The sequence below is a fragment of the Nipponia nippon genome, unplaced genomic scaffold, assembly GCF_047370975.1.
Source record: "Nipponia nippon isolate SJK-2023a ecotype South Korea unplaced genomic scaffold, ASM4737097v1 scaffold_3, whole genome shotgun sequence".
Classification (NCBI taxonomy): Eukaryota; Metazoa; Chordata; class Aves; order Pelecaniformes; family Threskiornithidae; genus Nipponia; species Nipponia nippon.
Window position 1 is genome coordinate 100,998,659 of NW_028262347.1, and position 18,878 is coordinate 101,017,536.

General features: G+C 38.1%; 1 protein-coding gene across 22 annotated transcripts in view; it reads left to right on the forward strand.

Annotated features, from left to right (window-relative positions):
* Positions 1-18,878, forward strand: part of KCNMA1 (potassium calcium-activated channel subfamily M alpha 1) — a 523,932-nt gene that overhangs the window by 487,070 nt on the left and 17,984 nt on the right. For 12 of the 22 annotated variants that reach the window (XM_087767662.1, XM_009467999.2, XM_009468101.2 and 9 more), the window contains 2 exons: positions 9,375-9,488; positions 12,745-12,875. In XM_087767662.1, the coding sequence (XP_087623788.1) occupies positions 9,375-9,488; positions 12,745-12,875 (245 nt within the window). Of the gene's footprint in view, positions 1-9,374; positions 9,489-10,195; positions 10,280-12,744; positions 12,876-18,878 lie in introns of all 22 variants that reach the window. The other 10 variants (XM_087767664.1, XM_087767663.1, XM_087767665.1 and 7 more) reach the window with 1 other exon arrangement.

Sequence of the window (18,878 nt, forward strand, 5' to 3'; positions counted from 1 at the left end):
AGGCTTTGCTAAGAGTTGCTTTTTTACAATACAGAGTAAGACAGGAGAAGAGCTTTTGGAAACTTGCAAATAGATTAGACTTCAGGAAATGTGCAGGAGGCCTGTGGAGTATACCTGCCAGATAAATTAGAGGTGGTCTTGATCTGAATCCAACCTGTCTCAGAGCTCAGTTGTGGGAATCCAGTTCAGATTTCTTTGATAAAATGAGGCTTTAGCCTTCACAGTTAAATCTTTGATCCCCAAGACAGCCTTGAATGTGGGATTTTGGTTTAGACTCAGCCTACAGAGAACTTAATGACATTTTACCATAGGTTTCCAGCTCAGTTCCAACTTGAGTAATTTGCAAGTCTGCTGGCACTATTTAGCCCACACAGACCATGAAGTCGACCGTAAGTAAGTCCAAGTTGATGGAAAAACAATATTGCTAGAACAGAGTGACAGATGTTGATTATCACAAAATGTCTGTTTAAGTGTTTTGTATGGATCCATTTCCTCACTGCATACACCTGAAATTTTTGTAGAAGTTACAAAGTAATTGTACTTAAAGACGTGGAATCATCTGCTAAAGAAATTGACAGAATACATATTGCAAAAAATGACTGCGGTGGTTATTACTGTTGCTGCTCAGGGGAGCTATTCAGATGCCTCATTTATTGGAGCTTAATAGATTAAAAGTCCAAATTGAGTCTCATGATATAAACCTAATCAAATTCTAATCTGCATAATTTTCCCATAAGAAGCAATGGGAAATTTGTTTAATTTATGTTTCAGTAGTTGCCAATCATGTGTTGGACAACATTGTTACTTTTATTTATCAAAATATTTTTATTGATTGCTTGCTATAACATCTGGCTTTTCTCTTCCTTTTTCACTAAGGAAAAAATTACTTTATTTGATATAATGTAGGATATAATGACATAATGTAGAGTCTTGCCTAACGTTCCCATATAGCATTTTTAACGGTGAGCTTTCCATTTTATTTCTAGTTATTGAATACCTGTCTCTCTGAACTAGGTAATATACCTTAATTTATTTGATAAGTTTTATTCAGCATATTTATTTATTTTTGCCTGAGGTCTAAATATGCAAGGTTGATTAATGATTAAACTGAAAAGAATTTGGCATCAGTTTATACTAAATTCTTTTAGCTGCACACATGTGCTACACTTAGATGCTACCAACTTTGTGCCCTAGAAGTACCTAGTGTAGAAAACTATTAAATGGTAAATGGAGAGTAGGGATAATTCAAAAATTAAGTTTGTAATGAAAGTGGCTAAAAACCACAGCAATTATAATTTCTGATGTTTTTATGAATTAAAATGTATTCCATAATAATTGCTGAATGAACACGTTACTATTTTTTGTCTCTCTTTCCAAATATTTGTATAGTGCTAGTGGTTCTTTCTGAACGAAGTAAGAAAAAGCAAAAAAAAGTCTGTGAGAAATAGCCAAACTACTCTCTAGCACCTGGACAGTAGTATTAGGAATAGGTGCTATACCTAGGGATTCAATCCACCAGAAAGAATTAATAGTCACTTGCCACCAAGAGATAAATTTCCACTAGAAGAACAATGTGAGAGAACTAAATTCTTTCCCAACAGGAGTAGGCTTCAGAAAAGCAGGTTCATGACAACAGAGAAAGGGCGGAAAAAGTAGATGGAAAACCAAAGATGATATTACAATTACAAAACAAAGAATTTAACAAATCCAAAGCACATGGTACATTGGAAGGAGTTAAAATATCCTCTGACCAGTTTGTAAAAACATAGCATAAAATTACTGTGAACACATCCCAAGCAATAGGGTAAGTATGAAGTAGTTTGGAAACCATTGTCCTCTGCATTCTTGAAGTCCTTTGTATTCTACTGTGTGTTGTCCTAGGTGTTTTCAATTAGAGAATTACCCAATCGTTCCTCTGTTTCTGGAGATGGCTTAGAAAATAGATGCTTAAAGACAGCTACAAAATGGTGCTAACTATCAGGCAATAAACTCCTGATGGCCTGTCCCCCCTTCTTGTTGCACAATGGAGAACCTGCAGAGTGTCTGGGTTTAATACTTGATTTCCCTTCTTGATAGCCTAAAAGCCCCAAGCTATTATCCTGGTTTGCTTGCCTGTAACCATTATGCCTGTCTTCATGGCCTCCATTTGTTTTGGTAGCTATGGTTTAGGTAAATACCACATGAGATTTTTTTTTTTGGGGGGGGGGGGGCAGGAGGGAGGGGGGAAGGCAGTTTCAGGTGAACTTCATCTTGATTTTTTTGTGTGTGTTTGTTAGTGAAACTCAAAATGACACTAAAACTGGGAAAAGACTAGTATAAGTACCTGTGAATAAAACCCTCTAAATTATACATTTTTCTGTACTATGCTTAAAGTATAATGCTATTTCTAACATATTATGCTGCTCACAATTGAAAATGGAAACAATGTGGTATCATTCAATGCTAGACTTCAAGATGATGAAACTCCAATCCTTCTCTTGATCTTTGTTTTTACAGCTTAAACCTGCCTCGCTAGAGCAGCGCAAGAACCAGTGGACCTATAAATCCTTTACACTGCCAGCACGTGGGACCACTAACCCATCCAGGAATGGTTCTTATACGCTGAGGAGTAGAAATTAGCATTGATCCCACTGTGCTTTCATTAGAGCCTTGATTTGGACATTTTCACTATAGGTTTTTGTAATCCAGCAGTATGAGAACAAAGAGACATTAGAGAAGAGCATTTTCTTGGGAAGAAGATGGAAGCTTGTTGTCTGTAACAGTGTCTTTCAGCGTTCAGTGCTCCAGGGGTTGTTCCAGTTCCAAAGCACTGGAGGGTTGTTACAATTGAGAAAGCTGTCCTTCTTCACCCTCCACTCTCTGTGGAGTGGACCAGCTTGGCCTATGTTTGGGCACTGAGCATCTCTGAAGATGCTGCAGTCCCCGAGAGAGCTGGGAGCTTCCACAGTCACATCTGCTCTCACATGTTTCTCTCCTTTTCCAGAGTTTTAGAGATAATCTCCAAGAGATTATTAGATCTTCAGGCACAAATTACAGTAAAAGTCAGAACTGAAACCAGAATTTAGGATTTCCAGGTTCTGAGGCCAAACGACAACTCTCTGTCTCAGACCACATGCGACATTGAAGCTAGAATTGTTTCTAATTGAATGGCTGTAACAGATTCCCATGAATGTCAGCAGCTCTTTAGCTGCATGACTGCTGCTGAACTTTCCAGGTGTACCCAAATGGCTGTATTTTGGAGAATAACAGGTATAGTCTATCATTCGATTGAATTCACTGGAATATTAACGGACATTGTCAGCAAACAGTAGCAAAGGGATATAGCTGTGAGGTCCTTTTGTAAGAGAGTTATTTCTTTTTCTTTGGCTCTGCTTAATGAAAATCCTTACCCCATATTCCTGCATGATAACTTGTCTGGGGTGTGTTTGGCAGTTCACCACCTGTGTGTTATTCATATATGCTCAAAATATGATTGTTGTTTCATGCTTCTTAGATGAGCCAGAGCTAGCTAATAGTATGTATGCTTTTAAAATTACATTTTTGAGGACTTTAGTGCATACATTACCCAATGAATCCCATGACACCTTTCCCTAGAATAGCATTATTTAAAGGGCACCATCAATTTACATGGCACTTTAATGACAAGGCCACAACCTTTAGGTCTGCCAAGTGGATTTTCATTTTGGGAAACTGCATTCTGCCTGCATAGAGTTCCAGTTTAGTAAAACGTACGTCTTCGAAAGGGAAGGGAGGCAAAGAGGAAAGGTGCAGGGGGAAAGGGGAAGAGGATCATAAGGGATCCATTATGATCCTTTAGAACAGAAGATATTTTATGACTGTAACATAAAAATCTGGTTTGAGAATATGCCCATCTAGGTCTCAGTGGAACAGAAGCAGTGCACATCCAAGAGCCAAATTTGTTTCTACATTAAAACCCCGGTAAATCTTTACTGGCCCTCAGCAAACTAAAAGGATATATTTACTGCTATATAGAGAAAACCTTCCTGCATTTCATGGGACATTACTCAGTCAAGTGAACTGCACAGGAACAAAACCCAGTGGTTTATGGCCAGCACAATCAGCGGATCACTTGGCCATCAGGCCGGTTGTTCCAAACAACACGTAAGCAGGGCAAACTATAATTATTGCTGGTGCTTTCAGTGGGCAGAAGCCACTGTTAAGCCATGCCAGCATTCCTTAATTTTGAACTTCATCACAGTGCCACTGTGGCTCCCAGAATGCCTGCATGTTACCACTGAGCCACAGTTAGTGTCCCCCTGAGTTCCTGAGAGGACCATGGATTAGCCTGGGTCAGGAGGCACAGGTCTCACAGAAGCCCAGTACTGCTCAGCACTGTAGATGGGATGTTGCAAAAGACAAGGAGGGCACATAGCCAACTGGCCCTGCTGAGCTCTGAGCAGGACAGCTCAGTAACTCTTGGGAAATCCCCAGTAAGTCTTTGGAAAAAGAGCTTGCCTCCTTGTGGGGAGGAAGTTTCCCCAAGGTTCTCCTTCCACAAAGATGAAATATCTTAAAGAGGTAGGATCTTGCCTCTAATGCAATTGTTTGGTTGTTTCACCTACTTTTGCGAGCAGTAGTATCTCAGAGAGAGCTGGGAAATATTTCTTTGCACAGAATCAAGATGCTGAACCAGCTGCTTTCTGCAGAGAACTGCAGGAGGCTCAAACTGCTTCAGAGCAGGTGGCTGAGTTAGGGCACAGGAGACCCTGCCTCTCAAAGAGGGAGGGAAGCAGTGAATCCCGACTGCCAGTCCTCACTGATTTTGAGCACGTCAGGAGCCCAGAGCCTGTGTTCCTCTCAGAGATGTGATATATTTAATCCACTGTTTGGCAGCATCTTGTTTCAGAGAGGGACAGGGGCTTGCTACTTCCTGTTGAAGTCCAAGCCATTTCCTCAGTTTGATGTTGTGGTGGTTATCACTATAACCAATGGTGGTGGGTTGACCCTGGCTGGCAACTAAGCTCCTACCCAGTCTCCTGCTCACTTTCCCACAGTGGGATGGGGGTGAGATGCAGAAAGGCAAAAGTGAGGAAAAAACCTCATGGGTAGAGGTAAGGACAGTTTAATGAGTGAAGAGAAAAACAAAACGAAACAAAACAAAAACCCAAAAAACAAGTGATGCAAAGGCAATCACTCACCCAGTGCAGCAATTTAGTATCAGATGCAGTGGCTGCAGGAAATGATTGTGCTGCACCTTACCTCCTAATTGTTGGCAAAGAGAATTCCCTTCTCCAGAAGCTCCCCACTGTCACTGTATCTTCTTACGCAGGGACTGTGCTCAGGCTTGCACAGGCCATGTGAATTTTACTCTAGAAGTTGATTGTCTTAAGAAATTGTAGCCACAGCTCCCTCAGTTGTTTGTTGAACAAGGAGACACTGTGGTTATAAGAAGATCACAACTATCAGCCCTGTTTTACGATTTTTATGAGCGTTAATGGAACAAGGTTTGGGGACTGAAGGAGAAAATGGAATATGAAAAGGAAAATGAAAAGAGGCTGTGAGGAAAGCATGTCATTTCTAAATGAATGCTCTGTGCAGAGGAATTGAATCTTTTCACAGCTGAAAATGAATCTTAAATCTGATGCCTTAGCTTGTTTCAGCTTCTGTAATGAAATAGAGTTTTCCTAATACCCTGTGACCTGAATTTCTCCCTGCTTTTATGGGTGCTATTCCTTGACGTACAAACCTGTATTTTCTCAAGTCAGCATTTGATGATGGATGTCAAAATATAGGTCATGTATTATGCATATAGCATTACCGATTTAAGGTGTTTACTTGTCAAGTTGAAGAAATTCAGAAATGTCACATTCACTGAATCTGCACAGCTGTCACTTGTAGTTTTTCATGCCTTTAAATGAAAGTTCTGATAAAGCAGGTTAGTTTTCCTGCACTTTTTTTTTTTCTCTCTTCTGGAGGAAAAAAATAGAGAGCCTATCTATAGAATTTATGTTGTGACTTGGGAGCAGGAATGTGGCCTGAAGGTGTACGATGCTTTGTGACTTCAAACATTGGCACACAAAATCCCCAAGTACTCCAATTTTCCTTTCCTGAAAATATTCCAAGATTTTTGTATTTTTAAGAAGTGGATTTTTAGAAGTGTCTGAATTAAGCAGAGAGAAGGAAATTAAGTTAAGGTAGCAGATATTTCTCACATCTTCCAAGACCATAGGACAAATAGTATTAAGGTGCGAGTCTTTTTCATTCAAGGAGAAAACAAAATCCCTTTAACATGCTTTCTGCATTTCAGACTGAATGCACTATGTGTGCAGTGTGCAATTACAGAGCTTCTGACAGTCTGTGTCTAACAGAAATGACACATTTACTTCAATCTTCTGACACCATCCTAGGAAGACAAACATTTGAAGGGTTAGAGAGGTGGCTACAAATAGCCTTCGATGGAGAGTGTGCGTGCGCGTGCCTGTGTGTGTGTGTGCATTGCAGTAGAGGGAGGGCAAGAAGGACTTACACATTTAGATGCAGTTATGCCAGCTTCAATTTGCTTTTAGCTGGTAGGGAAATACTGATGTGCTCTTACCATCTGAGCAGCCTGATTCACTGAAAGATGTTTTAGGGAGTGCATCCTGAGATGAGGAGAGAAAAGCCTTCAGGAAAAAGGGAGAACCAGGGCCTAAGGGATGCTCCCAGCAGTACAACCCCTAGGGTGCATGGGAACAAGCTTAGTTTTCTCTGCTCTCAGATAAGCAAGTGTAAAAAGTCCTGCTGTTGCCATTTTGACTTGTAATTCTGCAGAAGACCCAACTGGGCCTGCCACTTTTAACTGCTCAAGGAGTCTACAGCTACTTGAGCTTTTTTAAATGTAGTGTGACAAAAGCCGTGTCTTGCCTTCCCTGTAGCGTAACAGAATGCAAAACTTAAACACTGGAGCATGCTGCAGAAGGAGGTGTCACACTAATACCCACCTGTCCTCAGATAGCATTCCCTCCCTTTGGAGTCCCACTTTAATTTTCCTGCTGTTGTGAGAGTGTCAGGGTTACCTCTAACTCATGAGATGATGCCTGAAGGAACTCCATTAGGCTCACTTTATGAGTCTGAGAAATCCTAGGCTCTGCCATGCAGAAGTAAGCATTCAAAGAGTCAATACGGCTATCAATCACAGTGCCAGACACAAGGAAACATCTGCAAACCGATACCAGTTGGGAATGCAACTCACTGTCACCATGCCGGTCTTATTGAATTAGTTTCAGCACAACGAGTAGTATTAAATGATCGACTGTTAACATTGCCAACATTTCCGATTGTCTCTAAGAAATCTGCTTTCTAAAGATTTTCTATGCGCTGGTAATATTAACTAGAATTACTTTGCTGTCTTAGGTTTGCCTATGGCTATGTTTTTGTCTTGCAAGCCTGTTGAAGATACCACACCCACTTCTTTTCTGCTAAGGAATTTCTTCACAGACTTTTCACTCCCTTTTTACTTATCCTGTCCTTACAGTCCTCATGTTGTAGCTAACTTTCATGTGATAGTCAGAAGGAAATTCATACTGGTACCTTCTGGAGGGCTAAGTCTCTCTTCTCAGTGATTCTAGTTTTATTACCTATATATTCTATATGTGATATAGACAAAACATAGGGAGAAATGAACTGAATATCAAATAAAAATTTAAATCCCATTAAATCAAGAAGTCCAGATCTAGTGGTCCTTATAGTTTGTCTTGTTTAGGGACAGTTTAAGAGTGATGGTAATTATTACTGGAAAAGAACCATAAATCCCTCAGAAAGACAATCCAAAACCAGTACCACATGTTAACAATTACAGTTTAGTTTGGAGATTTCCTGGTTTGTAAATTAGTCCCTAAACTGAAGAAAGGTAAAGTAGGTAAAATAATATCTTTTTCTTCTGAATTCAATAGCAGATGAATGTATCAATGAATTCAACGCAGTGAAACAGTTTCCACACTGCAAGAAGATAATGAAGTTACATCAGGAATTAATTTGGCTGTGATTAATTTAGAATCGGTATATGGAGAATTCAAAACTAGTTCAGACCAGTAGTGAGAAAGGATCAAAAGACTGTCCCTGGATGTCAGGTGTGAAGTCAAAGAACTCGGGCATAATGTGGCAAAAAAAAGAATATTTTCTCAGAAATGTGTGTTTTAAAGTGAGCTTGGCTCAGTCCTCTTCCTAGCAGACAAATATTTGCTTAAAAATGCTGCCTTGACATTGTTCTACATGAAACCCTAAAGTCAAACTCTGGCTTCACCATCACTTCTGCAATAATGACATTAAATGAACATTCCCATGCTTTCTGCAGCTTTAATGGACAAGGGAGATGGAACGCATTAGTCTCAACTGTGAATTTCCAGTCCAACTGTTGCATGGGCTTTTGTATAACTGCCTATTTTTCAGTACTTACAATAAAATTCCAAAAGGCTTTGCCTGGGTATTTTTTATTTAAAAAAAAAAAAAAAGATTAAAAAATGCTTAGTGTCAAGAGCTCCATTTCAAACTGTGTTTAGAATCAAGCTGAAAACACAATCTTTTTTAGAGGTGGACCTTGCTGCTCTCCAGATCTTTTTTTTCTTTGAGTGCCTGCCAATATGTTTCCTCTCCCACCTTTGTTTCCTTTACATCCCCAAAGGTATAAAACTCTTTCTAGTTTCTTTTCAAGCATTCCTCTTACATACTGTTTGAAAACCTGTGTTTTTTTCCTTCCATCCTATCTTTTTTTTTTTCTGTTAGAAAGAGCCCTTCCATCCCAGTATTCCTATAATTGTAATACTCATAAAAATACGTATTATGAAAGGTATGCTTGAAAAGAAAAAAAAATACTTTGTGTGGGTTGTATTGCTCCTGGAAAACAGTTAGAAAATTTTAAATGCTGCGTGTTGATCAAACCTAAAACCTGCTAATGGAAGCAATTTGTTCCTCCTGCTTGTACTACTGTTTACAAACAATGCTCTTTAAAATGTTAATTGAGGTTTAAGGAAAGGTGCTTGTTTCAGGATTATTTGAAATACTAATAGGACAAAATTAAACCTCTCTAACACTGAAGTCTTAATTTTTTTATTTATATTTAAGTAAGCATTTCTCTTTCCATTTTGCATGTTTTGATGTAAAGGCTACCTAGGACAACAAAATAAATTTCAGTTTCTCCAGTAGCTACAGTAGAAATGACCTGCATATTTGTGAAGGATTATGCTTTTAAGAAAAAATTGTTGAAGATTAAATAGGGTTTTTTTTAAATGTCCACTTTTTTTACCATACTTTTCTGGGGGGGGGGGGCGGAAAACGGAGACAGGGAATTCCCTGTTGGTGGGAATTTTTCTTATATAGTTTGTCCTGTGTAAACTTTATCTTTTTTTTCTTTTTTTTTTTTTTTTTTTTTCTTTTAGGCTTTACACCCCCTGGGATGGATAGGTCATCTCCAGACAACAGTCCAGTCCATGGCCTGTTACGTCAACCCTCCATTACAACAGGAGCCAACATCCCTATTATAACAGAGCTAGGTAAGAAAAGCTAACATTTATCCTTTCATGTACATTCGCATATCTTTTTCCCACTTCCCTTGTTGTGCAGTCTCAGGAAAATTACCTATACTGTATCTTACAGTGCTATGTTTTCTCTTCTGATAACTGTTTCAAATTACTCTCTCTAAAGAAAGATTAGTAACAGTTGTTTCACTTTATTTGAATAACTGAAATATATTTCTCTCTTTCCTTTGGGTTTTCTCCATTTTCTTAAATAAACACTCTATCAGACAAGATGCTTTTTACATAGTGTAACAAATAAGCAGAGGTCTTTGAGCTAAGGTTAGAAAAGAAAAAAGAATACTGTAAGTATAAGCAGACATTTCCTGTGCATTTAATCAATAGTAAGAGGCTATTTGTTTATTTCTTCATGGTCCAGAACTGTTTAATCATGTGTAACCAAACTCTGTATAATAGTATGAGACATTTTACTCCTGAGAATACAATGATGGTAGGTAACCAGGCTCTGATTTCCACTCTAGCTGTGGGTATTTATGTTGTCAAGTGGTGTGATGTGAAGTGCAGAAGCTGTTCTGTTTTTTTCATGGCAAATACAAACTTGATTTGTGGTCCTTTGTCCTTTTATTTTCCCTTTCAGTTTTATTTTTTAGAGCCTTACCTGTCTTTTTCCCTTACTTTATTCTCTTTCTGTACTTTCTTTTCCCCCTAAATACTTTACTTATTAGCTAAGCCTGGCAAACTTCTGCCTTTGGTTTCAATCAGTCAGGAAAAAAACAGTGGAACCCACATTCTAATGATAACTGAACTGGGTAAGAAGTGCCTTTTTCCTTCACATCACTGTCTTATTTTCTGTTGTTGTTGTTCTTACTGTCATCAGCTTTTTCTTTATTTATCTGGCTGTATCAGAGGGGCTACCCTCATGGCACCGCTTTGAATGTGTTTTATTTGTGGTTCTGGTTGAAATTAACTGTCTTGTTCTGGCCTTTCTTAATGATTTTTTTTTTTTTTCACGCAGCATCAGTAAACCTTTGATCACCCTCGTCTGACCTGCCGGCTGTTTTCATAGCACCTTCTCACCAATCCATTTTCTTTGGCCTCGGTCCCCACCTCCCAGGCCCTACCCCCCCACCACCAATTTTTCTCTCCTTTTCTCTCTCTCTCTTTCTCTTTTTGTTATTTCAGCCTATTGTCAATTTGGTGGACATTCCTTAGCAGTTCTCACAGGAAGACAAAGAAGAAGTAAAAGATATCAGAAAAAGAAACCCCAGCATCATATTTTCCCTTAAGCTATTTGTTTGTTTATTTTGGGGAGTAGGCCTTGTCTCAGAAGCTCAGGTTCTGAAGCTGTAAAAAAGCAGCCAAGCTTCTGCATTGCTCCCTCTCAGTAAAGAGAGCTCTCACCAGCTTTTGCAAGCACTGTTTGATGAGCATTTCCTATGGTGCAACACCACACGTTCAAGCCTACCTCACCTAGCCCAGAGACCTTTTGTAGAAATCCTAGCGTGCTAACTTGCATCAGGAAGATAAAGATATTGAGGATAAAACCACACTTGCAGAATTCACGTTAGATTTGTAGTACCTTGGAAACTGACACCACGCACAGCTAGCAAGCTGGTGTCAAAGTCTGGTATTAATCTGCCAGATGTAAGTGAAAAAAGAATGCTACTGTCAATAGCACCTACTCTCAACTAGCAAATTAAACTAAGGCACAAGCTCTTCAAAAAGTAGGTTTTGAAATGATGCGTCAGGCTTTCAAATACTATTTTGCTCAAGAATCTGGAGAATAAATTGATAGCCATCATACAAAGAAAGGAGTATTGTGGATGTTGGTATTTGCTAGGACGAAATTCTTCTGACTCCCAGGACAGAACTCTTCTCTGTTTACAGTGCTAAGGTGTTATGTTTTCATGGTTACACCAAGGAGTGGGAAGGCCAGAATTTTAAGTCCTACTTCAGCTCAGGTCCTGACTTACTGTATGATCATGGCCAAGTACTGGCTCAACAGGGCTCTAAAAAAAGGATAACAATTCTTGACTCCTTTAGACAGCTATTGTGAGGCTTTATTCATAGTTATTCATGTTTTGTAAGCTAAGCACAGCAAGCACAGTAGTGTATACAGGTTGGAAAAGGAGTGGATGAAAAATGAAACTATATAGGAAGGAAGATCAGAATAGCAGGCAGAAGACTTTCTAACTGAAGAAGTCCAGAGCTGATATCTGATCAAGTTAACAGTAGCTCTCATGTTGGTTTCAAAGCTCCCTGGGTTGGCTCAGGAGATGGGTTCACATGGGGAACAGGGACATAGTCAAAGTGTGCAGTTTCAGATGCTGAAAAAGTTTTTAATTTCCCTTCCTTGCATGGGAACTGAAATTAATTTGTCATTTAGTAAGTTAAAGGGTATTTCGATGGCATGGCTAAGCAGTCTTTGCTTTCATGCCTGAGGAGGACTAATATGGAAATGAAGTATTTCATGAAGTCTGATCCACTTGATACACTGATCTCAAGGAAACAACTATTTTTAGTGGAATGAGGTGGAGGCAGAGAGCTTAACTGTGAAAATGAAATGCCAGAGAAAGTCTAAATGACAAATATTACTTTATTTGGGCTTTTTCTTTAAAACAGCCTGATGTAGATTCTTTTTTCACACTGGCTAATACAGAATTTGTGGCTAAGGAAGTGAAGTTATGGAGACAAATATTTGAACAGAAGGCAGGGCTGCAAGAGAATAGCTGGAGCATTGCTCATTCATTCAGATAGATGCATGTTAAAGTGACAGTTTATCCTCTTTTGACCTGTAAGTGCATTAACACCACTGCAGTAAGAATCAGAGCAGCACATCTAACAGATGCCTGTGGGCTATATCAGAGTTTTATGGACAGCCTTTATTTTACAAAGGGGTTCTGACTTGGTGTCTTGTGATAACATTTCACTGTACATGCATACAGCCTTAGCCACTGTACCCTACCAAAATCAAGATTGTCTCATATATAAAAAAGCATCATGTATCTCACTTTGAGTGCAGGCAGCTGGTGCCATGAAGCTACTTTTACGGAAAAGGGATAGTCACCTCTCAAGAGCAAGAAAATGATCAACAGATTTTTAAATGCACATTTTCACATCCATCTTGATTTCATTTTCAGTGACGTCAAAGACACAAGTCTGTGTTTCCAGACATATACCGTTTCTTTTTCTTTCTGACTGTGTAATGTGTAAGGTCACATTCTGGTGACCCAGAAGCACCTTATGATTTTATTATTATTATTATTATTTTCAGTAAATGATTCAAATGTTCAGTTCTTGGACCAAGATGATGATGATGATCCAGACACAGAACTGTATCTCACGCAGCCCTTTGCATGTGGAACCGCATTTGCTGTCAGTGTGCTGGACTCTCTCATGAGCGCAGTAAGCAAACAAAACCTTTTTCATTCTCTTCCATTAGACTTATTGTGAAAGAGTATGAAAGCGTAGTCCCTTTTCCACAGGTAGTCAGGAGAAGACGCTTTTCTCTTAGATGTCAAGAGAATTTCAGAGCCTAAACTAGGTTATTTTGTAGTTGGACACAGAGATCTTAAAACAACTGAGATATCTAGGTCTACCCTGAGTCCACAGTTTTAAAAGTAAAGAGTCTCATGTCCAGCTTTAAGGATAGTATTTTCCCAAAAGTGTTGTATCTCCCTCCTGAAACCCAAACTCAAATTCAGTGTGTCAGTCCCTATGCTCACCGTTCATGTCAGACAGCATCAACTGTGTTTTAAGCTTTTAATTTACTGTAGCCATGAACAGTGGTCTGAGTATGAGCACTAGGGAATACTGATAGAACTATACGAAAGCCATTGTACACATCAAGTGAACTCTACTTGTGTGAAGAGAGGTTATCATCTCTTTTTCACATGAATTGTCTTGTGAATGAAAACATAAGTGCATGCCAGAAACTACAGATGATGGCCTTTGGTTATGTCTACATTAGGGTTTTTGGTTTGCAGCCATAGTACACTTTTGAAGCAATCACCTTGGTCATACTCCTTTTTATCCTCCCTTGCTTCATATTGGCTAGGTTTTCAGACCAATCGTGCTCTGTATGAGCTGCACTTCTTTCAGAGGGACGTTAAGCTCTGCTAGATGTAGCAAGGACAAAGTCTTTTTAAAATCTAAGCAGAGGCTTTCTGAGCTCCCTATGGAATAAAGATCCATGGTGCTGGGAATCATCTGTTGTAAACCCGACATAATATTAGAAATCAGCAAATGGATTTCCTTAAAGGAGACAAGTCTGACCTTCACCTAAATTCAGAATGAAGCTTTTTGTTTTTAAGAAAAATTCACAGTGATCTTTATTATTTGGTATTTTATTCGTATTTCATCTTTATGTATCTGTGTTTCATATTTTTATTCCCTGCTATATTCTTCATATGTTCCATCCACGGATGAATAATATCAGTCTACACTGATAAAATTTGGTTCTAATGCAGCATAGGAAAATACTTTTTTTGAAGGTTATTGGTCATATTTTGCAGATGTGACAAATTCAGAAAGCCTAAGAAAGCACACTTAAACTCTGTACCTTCTCTAATTAAAATCTCTATGAATAAAATATTTAGCATTTTCACATTATAAATGGGAATAATTTAACATGAAGGTTCCAAATTGCTATATTGAGAGCTGTTTATCTACTCACATTACCTAAATCAATGTCCATGAATGAATGGTTCAGTAGGGCACTTCCAGAAAGTTGGAAAAAGTAGGGTTACTTCTTCTGCTTGCCACTGGCATTGCCACAAAGGGAGAACGAAATGTTGTAGACACCACTGCTTTCTTGTGCAAAGGTATATCATGTAGATAATAGTGAGGCAATAAGAAATATGTGGAATGTGACTGTTCAGAAATTTTTACTTGGAACTAATCATATAATCCTCACAATATTATTAGTTATTGCTAGCTTTTATTAACTTTTAGTTTTTGACACCATGCCCCTCCGTTTCTCCAATTCCTTTCTTCAACAGAGTCTTTTTTACAAACATTTTCACATCTAAGTGGTCGTACTATGTGCCAGGGACAGTGCAGCCTGAAGCCAGAGAAGTAAATGTGATAACAAGAGTAGAGAATTCTAACTTAGAAAAAATATGAATCAAGAAGACAAGCCAAGGATTCAGTCAGTTAGAATTGTCCACCATCCTGTCTTTTCTTTCACCACTGTGCTGATCGGTAGCAGCGTTATTTTCTCTTTTATTCTTCAAAGGCCTAGTAAAGAGTTGGAAAAGTATGATTCTTCCTGACCCTTCATAAAATGTAAGATGTGTGAGTTGTTTTCCCTTTACTATCCCTGTTCTCATGGGAAGGATGTATTCTCCTTTCCCTTCTTCTCCAAGGAAGAGTGTTTCTCACACAAGCTAACCTACTTGCACTAGATTATCTCTTTTTTTTCCTGGAGTACACTTGTTTTTAGGGACCAGCTTCTATTCACTCTGCCTAACTTCAAGCCAGTACCAGCAAACTGAACCCAAAATCCTAACCAAATTGTGAGATCTGCAGTCATGATTTCATCCTAATAATTGCACAGGAATCCTGTAAGAAGGAAATAATTCACACCGTGCTGGCCTGCGCCAGCTCACTTTGAGACAAGGATATAGTTCATTATTCAGTCCACTTACTGATTCGGAGTTTTCTATTGCTTAATTTTTATAGAAAAAAAAATCCAACTTATGAACTCTGTTGATATCTCTGGAATGCAAATTCCTTATATGGTCTACAATGCATGAACTGCTCCATTAAGAATGTATCTCTTCTCACAGTAGTGGGGTTTTGTAGTAAAACAGGTGCAGTAAAATAGAAAGTAGAATAATACCCATGCATACAGTGTTCTTTCTGACCTGCAGGTAATTTGAAACATACATATAGATGTACGTATATAGAAAAAGAGGTACAAAATATATTTAAAATAATTTGCTGAAATATTCAGTTATTTAATAATAATAATTCAACAGTATTAATCAGTGTTAAATTATTTTTTCTTTTATATAATTTTATTAGTATAGAAGTAGTGGACTAAACCCTACTCATGAATCACAGATTAGAAAATATGTTGTCACTTTCTGATTCAAATCTAAATGCTGAAGATCATTATATTCTGCTAGTTTAGCATTATTTCCTGTAAGATGACACTATTAGATATTTTAAATTTGAAACTGTCTGTTATTTTCTTATTTCAAATATAAAAGGCTTAATGAAGTTTACTTTTCAAAATGCTGTCTACAGGCTTACACACAGCTTGTCCTCTGCAGCAAAGGCAATATATTTCACAAGCCTATGATTCACAGTATGGTAGTTCCAAGAACATTGCTCAGAAGACAGTAACGAGCTCAAAAACAGCGTTGTCTTTTTGATGAGTTGGTAACAGTGGTCTCTCCAGGCTTCGGTTAAAGTGCATTATTGTACTCTGTGTGAAGACTGTAGGCATGGTTCAGCAGTGGCTATTGTTAAATAGCACCAGCTAATCATTATTATGTCTTTGGAGAGACATCTACTGCCATCAGAGACTTGAATGATATATTAATATTTGTTTTGTCATAACATATGCAAACCCAGGGAAAGAATATATGTGGTCTGTCAGTCTCAAGGTGGCGCCGCTCCTGAAAAGCAAAGCACATTCTCATCACCAAATTGAATGTGACTAAAAAACATGGGAATGAAAGCATCTCTTACATAATGTGAATGTTTTGTAAAAAGATTATCTTCAGCTATAAAAAAGTTACATGACATAGGATAGCTTAAGAGAAGCAAATTTTTGAGGAGACGTACTTTTTCCTTTTCTGGGTCTTGTTGAGATACTTATTCCAGAAAATCCTGTGTGTGCAAAGAAACCAGTTTTATCAACACATAGTATCTTCAAAGGTTTGAACAGTTGGCCTGAGAGCCAAAGCTTCTCTGTTATTACTTTTAGCACAGAAGCTATGAGAACCACAGAAGTTGTGGCAGGTTGGCATCCCTCCCATACATACTGCTGACAATAGACTTGATATACCGTCAGAGTGGTGCCATTAGAGGCAAGGATCTCGAGAACTAGATTATACCATTTAACATTCAATATGCTAGAATTTATTTCCTTGTGCTAGAACTTTAGGTCTTGATCTTTGTTCTATAATACTAAATTCTACTTTTTCTTCATATAAACGAAAGCACAGAATGGAAGACAATAGTTGAAACAGCTAAAAATAACTTTTCAGTATACCCCTTACTCAAGAGTTCTCCCTCAGGGATCCTCACAGTCTTATTTATACAGAAACAAAACTGGTTTAATCTATGATATGGACATTTTGAAACACGAGACTATTTTTTGTGCAAGTCTGTTCAGAGGATTAGCAAGCAGTATCTTGTAACCTAAAATGTCCCAAACTTCTTTAAAATGTGGACAGTATTTTGAGAATCAACCGATTTTCAAGCTGTGAAATGCTGTTGTTTATTTTCTGCTGTTGATTCTGTCTCAAAGGCCCTTTTGTTATTGGTATAAGTTGCTGCTGTTAGCTCAGTCATTCCTCATGTTTGGGTATATATTATTCAGTCAACAGAATTTGTCCAACTGAAAAAGAAAAGCAAGTTAAAATATTTGTTTGAAAGTGATCTTAAAAACTGCATGCAGTGAAGGAGGAGTCTTCTTAAAATAAATCCATAAAAAACCACTAACAAACACAAAAAAATGGCAGATATGACTTGGAAAATGACAATTTCAGAGTAATTATAAATTAAAGGCAAAGTGCTATTAAAGTTAAAGCAATGTTATTAAAAGATGTGTTAATTTTCAGTTAAATTTTCTGTAAAAGACCAATTAGTTTAAAAGGCTTGACAGCATTAACTGCAAAACATAAGCACTCTGGTAATTATACTTTAAAAAATGATTGAACAAACGGGAGAGCATCCCTGAAACATTTGAAAGGGCTGCACTACAATTCCGGAGCATAGGCTAGGTGGCACTGCTAGCTCAGATATCTGTCAGAATTTCCTTGCTCTTTACCCAGTTTCAGTGTCTATGATGCTTTTCCTTTTTTCTGTATTTGGACTACACCTATTTCATATTCTCATTCCGGATGCTGATTATAGCAATGTCATACAGATGTCTGGTGTGGGGTTCAGTTAATGGCAGCAGCAAACAAGTATTTCTTCAGTTATGATTTTACAGTCAACAAAAGGGATTCACTACCATCACTGGAAAGTGTCTTGTTACTTTAAGTACAGCAGCACCTTTCCAAAGACATTCTGTATATTGGTTTCTTATAAGTACTGGCATATCCAGGCCACGTACCCTCCCACAGAGCAAGTAGAAGATCACTCTCAAATTAATTTCAGTGTATTATTATTCCAAAGGAAATGGATATCAGCCACTTCAGCTTTTCCAAACTGGCAAGAGGTAATGACAGGAGTCTGATTTTTGTGACAATCGAAAGCATGGACAGATGGGTTTTTCCTGAGGACTGTTAAATATATTAGTACAGGAGGAAGCGACCCTATTTAGCTGAAGGTGACAAGTTACAGCTTCCTCTTCATGTATCCTTTCTTCCTTATGGTTGGGCATTTTCTGATGAGTTGCAATGCCAGAGCAGTCCGTCCTGAAAGTTGGAATCTTTTCACTTATTGATGGCAAAAAAACAAAAACCATCATTTGGCTGCACTCATCCATCTGATTAAATGGTGACATCCACATCAGTCATGGTGTGAAACCCAAATTAAGCCATTGTTCCAAGACAAATGTTGTCTTCTTTCCTAATAAGTGTCTTAGCTTTGCCTTAACATTTGTCTAGCAGTGGGAGGCCTTTCTCCGGTGACAGCATTCTGTTCCATTGATAATAGACCTGATTCTTTTCTCATTTGCATCAGTTTCATAGTAGTGTATGGCTCCCAGAGTTACTCCTGGCTGGCACATGGGATAAGTCAGAATTGGGGCCATTATGTCTTAATTGCACGGGGGTTTGGGGGGCGGTTATTTTATTTTATTTTATTTTATTTTATTTTATTTTATTTTATTTGTATTAATGAATTTGTGATAGGTGCCTGACTTGATACATTATTTTACTACTGGTTTAATTTCTCAGCTTAATACGAGATCTGTAGTAAAATGAGCAATATGGCCACAGTATAATTTCTTAGTAGATCATGCTTTAGTGAGCTACAACTGAATTTATGATAAGGGGTAATTGTGCACTTGCACAGTACAAAATTCAGATGAGATAAGAGTATATGTGTTTAAGTCTTAGAATCTGGCTATAGTTGCTATAATTTGAATTACAGACTAAAGAGAGAGAGAAGGAGTTGGAGACCAGTGAAGGCTGACCTAATGATACCTCTTAAAGCGTAATAAAATTATTAGTACAATTTTAAACTTTTGCGTGTTTCTAAGGTGGTTGCATGTTTTACCAATCA